This window comes from Musa acuminata, chromosome BXJ3-2, assembly GCF_036884655.1.
Source record: "Musa acuminata AAA Group cultivar baxijiao chromosome BXJ3-2, Cavendish_Baxijiao_AAA, whole genome shotgun sequence".
NCBI classification, from domain to species: Eukaryota; Viridiplantae; Streptophyta; class Magnoliopsida; order Zingiberales; family Musaceae; genus Musa; species Musa acuminata.
In genome coordinates, this window is record NC_088350.1 from 34,488,459 (window position 1) to 34,500,450 (window position 11,992).

General features: G+C 35.4%; 1 protein-coding gene across 1 annotated transcript; it reads left to right on the top strand.

The window, feature by feature from the left end:
* The first annotated feature begins 2,683 nt into the window (after window positions 1-2,683).
* On the top strand, window positions 2,684-11,691 carry LOC135632065 (O-fucosyltransferase 9-like). Its single transcript, XM_065140410.1, has 10 exons — window positions 2,684-3,289; window positions 4,751-4,823; window positions 4,960-5,027; window positions 5,827-5,915; window positions 7,056-7,253; window positions 8,158-8,362; window positions 8,453-8,620; window positions 9,540-9,707; window positions 9,988-10,178; window positions 11,288-11,691. Exons 1-10 carry the CDS (start codon window positions 2,960-2,962, stop codon window positions 11,424-11,426), a joined length of 1,629 nt encoding a protein of 542 aa, XP_064996482.1. The 5' UTR covers window positions 2,684-2,959; the 3' UTR covers window positions 11,427-11,691.
* The last annotated feature ends 301 nt before the right edge of the window (window positions 11,692-11,992 follow it).

Below are 11,992 nucleotides of genomic sequence, written 5' to 3' on the forward strand. Positions count from 1 at the left end.
TATATATATATATATATATATATATATATATATATATATATATATATACATATACATATATATATGTATATATATATATATGTATACATATACATATGTATATATATATATATGTATACATGTATATATATATATATATACATATGTATATATATACATATGTATATATATACATATGTATATATATACATATGTATGTATATATACATATATATACATACATATATATATATATATGTATGTATATATATACAAAGTTTTCTCTTCTAATGTTTCTTAAGCATCTCACACCGTCATATTATTATTATTATTATTATTATTATTATTATTATTATTATATATTATTATTATTATTATTATTATTTTATCTTCAATAAACTTTAACGTGAGAATAATTGATATTTTTAGCTCCATTTTCCAACTAATTTCTCTTTGGATCTGTCAGCCCGCAACCATCTCTTTCTCTTTCAATCAGTTCTTTAAAATCATTCTAAACCTCCTTAATCTTATATCTTCCTCAACAATATTTGTCTCATTCTTCCTCTTTATAGATTTTCTTACTTACTGGTGTTCAGACACCTTCGTTTCTTTATCATGCACTAAGCTTTCTTGACTTCATGAGGATGGTGAAGTGTGAATGGGTGGACTCAAATTTCTTAATCAAAGAGCCTATTTCTTCATACATAGTTGACTTATTAATCTTTCTAAACATATGCTACTAGTCCAATAAATATATTATCATTGGACTCATATTCGGTATTAGTCGGATCGATACGATATTAATATATTATGTTTTAAACCAACATATATCAGTACCAACGCAAAGGACTGAGTCTTAGTATAACAAGAAATTAAAGTTATATATAGAGGTAAGACTAGTGTTTGATTCATTTGGTCTTATCATTTACCAGATTCAAAGATGTTTCATCACAATATCTTGAAAGAACATAATTGAGATTTCCTGTCCTCTAAATAATTGTTAATCAAAGCCCAAAGAAACCTTAGCAGAAAGGCTACAAGGAAAGCCTCACTCTTCTCTGCTCACAGTAAAGGCAGATCTCTTCCTTCATTAAATGCAGTGCCAAGGATTCTTCTCACCTGATCATCCTCCAAATGACTCTTCTGAGGAGTCTCCACTTCTGGGCACTGATAAGAAAGATAACCACAGCTCAAATTGCAAAAAGGAGTATACTGAAATCTGGGTTTCATTTGTCTCAAGTTGAGTTGGAAGTCCAAATCATCAGCCACCTGCATCAGTGCATGCATTTAATGTTTTCTCATCCAATTTCATTCCATGTAACACAAGAAGCTGGTGATACGGTTCAAGTCAAAATCATTCTGCATCAATCAAATCTGAGTCCATCAAATCATATCTAATCTAAGAACGAAAGGAAAATATATCTTTTGTTGAGCCAAAGATTATATTATATTTATTTACTATTTTGTCAGTCCAATCGGATTTAATTGTTTGTCGCATTTAGTTAATCATTCAAAATAATCCCTGTTTAATCGTATACGGCACGAAAGATATTATCGAATCTCGAATCTATTATGGATGATGTGATCGATGATATATGTAATGATTAAGCACCGACTAAATGTCGGGCATACTTGTTGTTGATCCTCTTCACGAGTTCTTCTCCGTGTAGAAACTCCATTCTTTTTACCGATAGATAGTGACAGATGAGCTACTTGGCTTCGGAGCAAGAATAATTGGCAGAAAGAAAAACAAAAGAGGAGACAAGCTTTGGTGTCTTTTGTGAGGCTGTCACCTCCAGGAGACGATCTCCATGTTCAGCTGCTGCAAGGAGCAGCAGTGTCAGTTGTTCTTGCCCTCTCGTCAGACTTCCACAGTGTACTTTGGATCACAAGCTTGGAGAGACTCTGATGACACCTTCTCTCGGTGCTCCAAAGATACATGCAGTAATATGGATCCCAGTAGCTTCGATTGTGATGCTAAATGAGGTTAATCTACAAGACGGTCAACTGTGGTGATGCATATGGTGGCAAAGATACTACTGTGTACTCTTCTTCTGCTGCTCATGAAGAAAGTCCAAACCTTTTTTGCTGGCACACAGAAGAAAATGGCTTGCAAGCACTTAAATGCCAAATTGACTTCCTCTCCTCCTTTTTGTTCTTTTTCTTTTGGGAAACATAGTGGAGTTGATTCAAAGACATAAATGTCTGCATGAAATTCCAACATATTTTATTATATTATCAGAAAATTCAAACAAATATCCAAGGAATTTTTTTTATGAATTATATAATGTCATTATTCCCTAATTTTATATTTCAGCTTGCAAAATATAACTGATATATATATATATATATATATGTGTGTGTGTGCGCGCGCCTGACAAAATACCTTTTTATTCAGTTATCAGATATATTTATAGATATTAATAATTGTCTTATATATATATATATTGATAATTATAGGACTTAATTATATAGGTTCAATTGACTCACTGAGGTTGATCCAACATGTCCAAATCATTCATGAAAGTGGAATTGACCAAAATTAATTTTCACAAGAAAATAGTATGTAAGAAATAATTTTGTTTTCTTCTTCCAAAATAAAGACAAAGAAAAATAATAGAAAAAGGGAAGAAACCAATTGAGCATACATCCCCTCCTTTCCCTTCATAAAAGCGTCGCTTTCTAGTCTTCCTTTTGCTTCTGTGTCCACTCGCCCTCGCTCTCCTTTTTAAAGCTCCTCTCGATGCCTTCCACTGGTGCCCCCTTTAAAGCTCGCTCCTTTTTGCTCGCCTCGCCCCTCTTTCCTTCCACTCGCTCGATTCTTGGTCGCGATCCGTGTCCCGATCGCTCGCATTAAAACCCTGCCCCTCTCCTCGAAGTAATTGCCTAGAAGCGCGTCTTTAATTCGTCCGTTGGCGCTGGAATGATCCCCGAGGAGGAGGGTTTGGTCGGATCCGGAGGGTGCCGGCCGTGAGAAGCCATGCACGGGAGGAGACGGCTCGGCGACGGGCACGGGTGCGGTGCGGCGGCGTCGTCGCCGAGGGGCGCGCGGCGCGGGAAGCTGGTGCGCTGGGCGGCCGCCGCGGCGTCCCGGCGGAGGGGCGCCCTGCTGGTGGCGCCGCTCCTGTACCTGGCCTTGATGCTGGTGATGGTCGGGAGGTGGGAGTGGGACCTGGAGCCGCCCGTGCCGGTCCGCGTCGGCGTCACCATCCTCAGGAGGGCGCCGCCGCCTGGGTCGGTGTACCGCAGCCCGCGGCTGTTCCACGAGCTGTGGGCCTTCATGCAGGCCGACGTGAATCACTCCAGTGCGGTAGTCACCGAAAGCCCGTTTCCTGGATATGTTTCCTTGTTTGATTTTTTCTTGGTTTTCCGCAATGCAGTTGCCAATCTTTTACCTTTCTTGTTTATTCATTCAAGAATCTTGACTTCCCGCCGGTAGTTATCGATCTTATGAGTGGAAGTTCTCTGATTAGAACGGGAAAGATTTACGTTATGATTCTAGACTCTCAATGATGAGAAATGAATGTTTAGTTGTTTGGGAGGAAATGAGTTATAGAGTGGCATAATGATCTTTTTCATACATTTTCCATTTTATTACGTGATAGAGAAATTGTACTTCAAAAAAATGATTCAACAAATTGAATAACAGCGAACAGTAACGGGAGAAGTTCATATGAAGGTAGCATTTATAATTTGAGGCACGTAACTGCATACTGCTGACAAGGTAAGGGATGATAATATCCACTTAAGTTTCTTTGGCTATCGAACTGACCAGTAATTCTTACTGAAAATGTAGCACAAAGTACTTAGTAGTACTTAGTTTGGGTCAGTCATTCAGTTACCCCAGAAATTGCTCCTTGATCTTGTCGCTATCAGGATAACTACTGCAGATCCGAACAGTATAAAACAAAGTAGGGCATGATTTTCAAGAACATCTTCAATCTCAGGACAGCCTTGATCTCATTGCACGGTTTTTTTGTTGCTTCACTTTGCCTCTTTCAAGAGTCAAGTTGGAAAATCCTATTGGTTGTCCTTTTATAGTGATTCTCTTGCTTTAATTTGTCATGCAGTAATCATCTCATTATTTAATTAGACAAAGAGAAGTTTGATTTTTTCTCTGTTGTTTTGATGTTCTACTCATGAACCTCCAACCCTACAAGATGCTTCATTTTTTTGTTTGTTTCCTTTTCAATGTAGGGTCACAACTACAACCTGCACATTATGCATTCATAGGTGTTTGCCATGAAGAACTATATCTTCAAATGAATTTTTTAAGCTGGTTAGCTTTTAATATAGCTGGGTCTTTCTGAAGAATGAAAATGATATAGTGCCATTCTACTATGTCCTTCGACTTATGTTGTATTATCACTTGATGATTTTCAACTGCTTAAGATAAATTCGTTATGTAAGTTCAGATATTTCATTTTTCTGGTCAGTCAATATTAATTTGAGGCCGGTAACTGCATATAAAGGTAGTATGATTTCAATCTCACTTAAATTTGACATTACTTGATGAGATCTATGAAAATGCAAGGCCTTTGAACATGCTTATACTCTGTTTTCCTCATATTTGGCAGTGCACTTGAGGTTCGGTTTCTCTCTGATGCATTTTAATGCATATAATTGATTAGTATTTTAATATTTTTAGGAGCTTCTTTGTAGTAAGTGGTTCTTAGATAAGCCTTTTCTACTTTAAGCCTCCTATAAACCATCTTCTACTCTTCTGCTTATGGTTTGTGTCATGATAGTTCTCTATGTGCATATCATGCAGTTGATGACAGCATGGCATCAAAAAGCAACTCAAAAGTGGAAACCTCATTTACCAAAGAGATTATTGCAAGCAGGTTAGAGCTTCAGTAACTGCTAAAAAACTCTGAATCTCTAAGAAATTTTCAGAATTGTAGTTAGCAAACATACTGATAATAGTAGGTTTTCCTTCCCTATATAATAATTGTTTATATACCCTTTTTTTTTTGTCAGAGTTGCCACCTTCAAATGGTTATCTCATAATTGAAGCAAATGGTGGTCTGAATCAGCAGCGTATGTCTGTAAGTTCTGTTATTAATGCTTTTCTTTTTGAAAGTTTCTCGATCAGAAACAAACATAGATTTTGTAATACGCCCTGTAAGAATAGATAAAATAAATCTCTTTGGCGCAAGGATTCTCCATCGAATAGGTTGGTTTTGCAGTATTGTGAACCAAAAAATGGTAATGTAATGTGATATGCTAGAATATGCCAGAAATTTTTGTGGCATCTACCAGTTACCTAATCATCACAACGTTGCTTTGACATCTCTTCCTTTTGTGTGTTGGCCGTAGGTGGTCTTATTTGCATAGTAGTTACTAGTTACCTGTTTGTCTGCTAGCTTATTCTGTACTCCTTTTGCATCTTGACATTTTGCACTGGCACACTGGACAAAAACAGATTATGTTGCTGTTATTTTATAGTCTAAATAAGTTCCATGCTTCTCCAGTAGCCTTATGACTTGAAAGTACAATAATGACTATTGGTGATTATCCTATTATTCTATAATCGTTAGTTTATCCTCCATAATTATCCAACCTCCCATCACTACTGAACAGACACACTCAGAGATGTAGTATGATACTTTGGAATAAATACATCTAACTGATATAACACTGTCTAGCTTAATATTAAGCAATACAGCTAGTCAAGGCCTTCTCCTCGAGCAGTCTCTCTCTCTCTCTCTCATGCTTTCTTTATGTCAGAAACACATGCTACTAAGCCTCTTAATTATTATTTTTCAAGTAACTAAGCGTACATAGATAATCATTATGTTTCCCACAACATATAATTTAATCCACTTTGAACTTTCCCTGATGCAGATATGTGATGCAGTTGCCGTGGCAGGCTTACTAAATGCAACACTCGTAATTCCAATATTTCATTTTAACAGTGTTTGGCGTGATTCAAGGTAAAAACATCATCATGTCATTTTCTTTTACTTTTTCCATCTCTTACTACATTTGAAATGGCTTGTCACTGGAATTTGCTTTTATTTTACTGTATACATCCTTACTGAAATTGTTTTTGGTTTAAATTTTCATATAATATTTGTCTTGATTTGATGAATTCAATTATTATGTTAGACAACAGCTTTGAGATCTTCTGGCCATGTTTCAGTTTTCTGCATGAGTCATTAGAGGGACAAAATATTTTAACATTAAGGATTCTCAATATTTTGTCTTCTTGCTGATTCTTTAAAGTTGTTTAGTTTGTTTGTTGTACTTATGTCAGCAATTATTCTCTTATTTTACAACGCTGGCTATTTCGTATTGATTGTAGGACATGATTTTGTGATCCTACAAGTAAAATATTTTAGTTTATGACTGGTATTTTTCTAATATGCTCAAACAAAACATTAGATGGTAATATGTAGTGTATCTAAAAATTTTGAAGTGCAATCAAGTCTCTTGTAGCTTTCTTCCACATTCCTCAAGTATCATGATGAAGTTAAGAAAACCACCTATAGATATTGCTAGCGTTTCAAGGTTTTGGATGAGATGTGCATTTTCTTCGACTGCTTAGAATAAAAGTCTTTATTACTTCCTCGGTGGCTCTCCTCTCAGGATTTCAAAAGTTTTCTAACTATTTTTAATTTTTGGAAAACATTTCTTGTTTAAAGTGCAACATTGCAATTTATCATGGTATTTTGATTGTTTCAAACCATCTTTTTTGATGTGCTTAGGGCAACAATATTCTTCTTTTGTCTAAATTCTTTCTATTATGCTTTTGTGGGCAAGCCTTGGCACCAATGTTAGCTTACTTCAAAATTTTGGTGTCAATGAATTCAAGCCGTGGATACACTCTTCTTGCTGTAGGAGTAAGGTTTCATACATTGAACCTATACTTTGAATTGGTGGGTGTCTATGCATAAGGCTTTCATTTCTGTAATCCTTAATATTTATAGAGTTTGTCTTCCATAATTTTGTGATTTATTTGTTCACAAAACATTGTTGCAATGCTTAGTTGAATGTGACTATACGTTATTTTGTCTGATAATTCATAAGAATGAACAGCAATTGTTTTTCTTCTTCTGTCTGAATTCTTTCAGCAAGTTTGAAGATATATTTGATGAAGAGTACTTCACAGAAACACTCAAAAATCATGTAAGAGTGGTTAAAGAGCTCCCACCGGAGATATTGCAGCGATTTGACAATAATATCAGCAACATTTTGAATTTGAGAAGTAAGGCCCTATCATCTAAGACATATTATCTACAGAAGGTTCTCCCAAAATTATTAGAACTGGGGTATGAGCTTGTTCTTCAGATTCATTTAATTTTGTACCTTTTTTTGTTTTATGTTATTTCGTTATTTCTTAATCATAATCATGCATTGAATTTATTGTTCCATTTATGAGAAACTCCATATCTGTTGGCTTTGTTGAAACTTTTGGAAAGAGTTGCTACCTTATTTGGCAATATCATTCAAAATTATGTTTTCTTATTCACATTACTTTGGAAAATTCTTACATTTTATCATTTTTTGGCTTATGTGTAGTCATTCCACAGCTTTGAGATGCTGATACAGTATACCTCGGTTGTACTTGTGCACTTATTATTTATGTGAGTTTATGCATATAATATTGAGATATACGGTGGCTTACTTAGCTGCACAATATGCAGAGACTGCGAGAACTAAATATCGAGCTTCCGGGTGGAGTTCATCCAGTATATGTCTTAGTATAGTTTGGTATTTGCCATTCTCTTGAGTCTTGATTGTATTGTCGTGTTTCTCCATGTTTATTTTATGGATGGGTGATATGGAGCCAAGTTCAATCCCCATGTTTCCCCATCTTGTTCAAATTCACATTGTTGGTCATTGCATAATTTATCAACCCTAAACAGACTAGAGGCTAAATTGACTAGCTTCAGAAGCAATAATCTTTACTGTGGCTGCTTGATTTGATTTAAAGCCTAAACAATTTAAGTTTCATGCTTGAGATTTTCAGTTTTCCTTATGAGCTTGTATGTTATGTAGGCTATTGCAATATGACACAGATCATTTATACAGATATGCATTGTTTCTTCTGATTTGTATCTTGGAACTTAGTTCTTTGTTTTGTGATTTTTATGTTTTGCTTCTTCTGAGTTATATGTTGGAACGTAGTTCTTCATTTTGTGATTTTACATTCCGTTTATATGTGCTGTGCAGGGCTGTACGCATAGCACCATTCTCTAACAGATTGGCTCATTCAGTTCCATCCAGCATCCAGGGACTAAGATGTTTGACAAACTATGAAGCATTGCGCTTTTCTAAACCAATAAGATCTCTCGCCGAAAGAATGGTTCACAGAATGGTAAATAACAGCTCAATAAATGGTGGAAAGTACATCTCGGTGCATCTTCGGTTTGAAGAGGTGTTACTTGTTAGGTCTATGATGAGTTCAAGCTCTTTGCAAATTTTCTATTGGAAAGGTATATGTGATTTCTGTCCTTTTCTATTTCAGGATATGGTAGCCTTTTCGTGTTGTACTTATGATGGTGGTCAGCAAGAGAAAAATGAAATGGATAAAGCTCGTGAAAGAAGTTGGAGAGGAAAGTTCAGGAGACCTGGTCGAGTAATTAGCCCAGAGGCTAACAGAAGGAATGGAAAATGCCCTTTAACGCCATTAGAGGTTATGTACTTGATTATAGCAAGATTATCATGATGAGGATATGTTTTTTCAAAATTTCAGCTGATCGTATGGTAAATTTATCTTCAATTCTAAGGATTGCTATGTCGATTGGCGTGAGTCAGCATTGGTTGAAACATATGATGCCAAAAGACATCAGCACATGCAATTCTAATCTGTGCTGGAGGCATTGACATGTAGATAGACTAATGTTTGGTTTAGCCAGCACAAAAGCAGCACATCCTTGCACCACGGAAACATAATTCCTCATTCTGATACCCTTGTTCCATGGAAAAACTATTTTTGATTCTAGGTGTCCAAGTATATGACATCTTTATCTTATTTGCAAGCTTCTACTGCTAAAGATTTTCTTTATTTGAATTGGTTATTTGCCTTAATTAAGTTTTTTTTTTGTATTGAATCTCTTAATCAAATCTCCTTCTAGGATGAACTAGAGGATTCAGCGATCTCCAAATTATCCTTTAATCTTTTGCGAATCTTAATGTGTGAAATATAGTAATTCGAATTTATGAATTTGAAAAATTGTTTTCCCAGTGAAATATCGAGTTATTTAGGTTTAAAACTGTAAATACAGTCCCTCTTCCTCTTATGAGTTTGAGTTGTTAATTTGCTATGTTGGTACCAAAGTTTTTCCTTGTAGGACTTTTCGTGCTAAAACCCTCAGAACATGCTTCTACCAGGTGCTATGTTGTGGTTGCGTTTGCTTTCACTGACTTTTTTGGCACATCTTTGTTATTACCGAAACAGGTCATTAATTATTCTGTCTGGATTCAGGGTTTTTCCATATTTATATCTGATTTTTGAATATCTACGACATCAAATGCTTGACAGGTACAACTTTGATTTGTTTTCTTTGTTCCTAGCAGACGGGTCCATTTGAACAAAAGAAGTTGTTTTGCAGGTAGGAATGATGCTTCGAGGCATGGGATTTGGTAATACCACATCAGTCTATGTTGCTTCTGGTAAGATATACAATGCAGAAAAATATATGGCTCCACTCCGTCAGCTTTTTCCTCTTTTAGAGACCAAGGAAACTCTTGCATCAGCCGATGAACTTGCACCTTTCAAGGTACTTTTCTTGTTTTCATACTTTTTTGGGGCTTTGCAGCCACAACAAATTCTAAGCACAAATAGTGACTATATTATTTTAGTGTCTGTAATACTATATCCTTAACTTCTTGGAAGCTTCCTTTGGGCGTTCCATTCAATTTAGAGTTATGCATCAAGATTTTCTTGTTATTTAGCTGTGTTATTCCTGATAATTAAAAAAATTCCAGATCTGTCTACCAGTGCTCTAATTAGATCTTAAATGATACTATATTTTGAGTCTTATGTTTTTTCTCTTATAGGGACATTCGTCACAGTTGGCAGCATTGGATTATACTGTTTGTGCTCACAGTGAAGTGTTTGTCACAACTCAAGGTGGAAACTTTCCCCATTTTCTGATGGGACATAGGCGATATCTCAATGAAGGGCACTCGAAGACCATAAATCCTGACAAGAAAAAGTTGGTGTTATCATTCGACAACCCAAACATTAGGTAATATATTGTCACTATTTTGTGCCATTGTTCGGTAACATGTGTGTAGAAACTGGAAACTAAGCATTGCTTGGAGAAAAAGGAAGAGGCAATATGAAAGTAAAGTTAATTATAATTACTTGTTTGTCCAGTATTGAAGAAGTCAATACGCAAAAGATATAACATCATTCTTGCATAGACAAATAAGAGAAAAATCGATATGAGAATGAAGAATGCTGTTCTTTGCTGAAATCTTGTTAGCTATTCATTAACTTCTCTGTATGTTTAGACTAGGAATGCATATAAAATTCATTGAAATAATTGCACTTTTGCCTTTAGAAAAAACTTGGAACTTTTACCTCTTGCATCACGAGTATTGACTATCTACAACAGATCAATTTTGGCATTTATGGATAAAAAAGGGATCCTGATTCTCGTATTAATATTTCAATAATGTCGATATTGTTGGTTTCTTGTTTCTTTTTCTAATATTTTATGGATTTCCCCATTACTTTCTGGTCGGACCCTTTGTAAATGGATTATGATGAATGTCTTGTAAAATAGGAGTTGATTGTAAGTCTACATTTTGTCAAGTTTACGTGTCACAGTAGTTAATAAGCTGACAAAGATATCGTTGAAAGTTGAAAACATTCATCCCTATATCACCATGAATTTATCTGTCAAATATTAGCATTAACAGGAAACTTCACCGATAGTCAACATAATGCAGTTTGACCTGTTGCAGATCCTGGTAGAACATTGTACATAGGAAACATGTTTTTAAATAAAATCCATGTTTCAAATTGTGACTAGTTATTGGTAAATATCGTGAATGATATTGTTCCAGATCTTTTTGCAGCAAGATCTACCAATTCAACATTTTACTCTACTTGTGTCAAACATTAGTCGGTTGTCAACATCAGTATCTTGTATCAGGCTGGTTATACAAATAGTGTGCTAATGGTGCATGCTAGAGCAGGATATATCAGAACTATAAATAGAAGTTTTGTCAGTACCATGATGTTATTAAGATTATAGAATCAGAACTAGCTCTACATTAATTAGGTGGTAACAGATTTTTCTACTGCATCAGAATACTCGATGATCTTCATATTTCAATACAATTGCAGATGGGACAAGTTCAAGCGTAACATGCAGGAAGTTCTACATCATAGTGACTTAAAGGGCATCACTTTGCGGAAACCCGATGCGTCCTTGTACACTTTTCCAATGCCTGATTGCATGTGTCAGCAAGCTTCAGAAGCATAAGTTTACAGATGTTGTACATTGCTCATCAAACTAGGTCAAGCTAACTGGAAGTCTGGTTCTTTTTTTTTTTTTGACATACCGGTAAGCAGTCATGCGGTGGCAGCCAATCAGTTGTAATCCTAATTCATTCATTCTTATTTGGTGAAGGATTGTTGTCATAATTTGACTGTCTGTATCACAAATACTGAGGTCCTATGTAATGCCATATGAGATCAATCTACATGTAACAACAATCTCTCCTTATATGATAAAGAAATTTCTGAAATACTCCATGTCTCTGCATCAAAATTGTTGCTATGTGATTGTAGAAAGTTTCGACCTAAGAATAATGAAATGGTCAGCTGATCAGTTGTAATTTTAATTCATTCATTCTTATTCCGTGAAGAATAGCTGTCATACTTTGATTATCCGTGTCACAAATCATGTGAGATGATTCTAAATGTAATAACAATTGAAGCATTCTTAGGGTGGAGATGTTTGTGGAAGATAAAAGTGTATAATCAAAGTACCATATTTGGTGTGATGCAAGAGCTAATTACATATTCACCACTGTGGACTCTATTAGC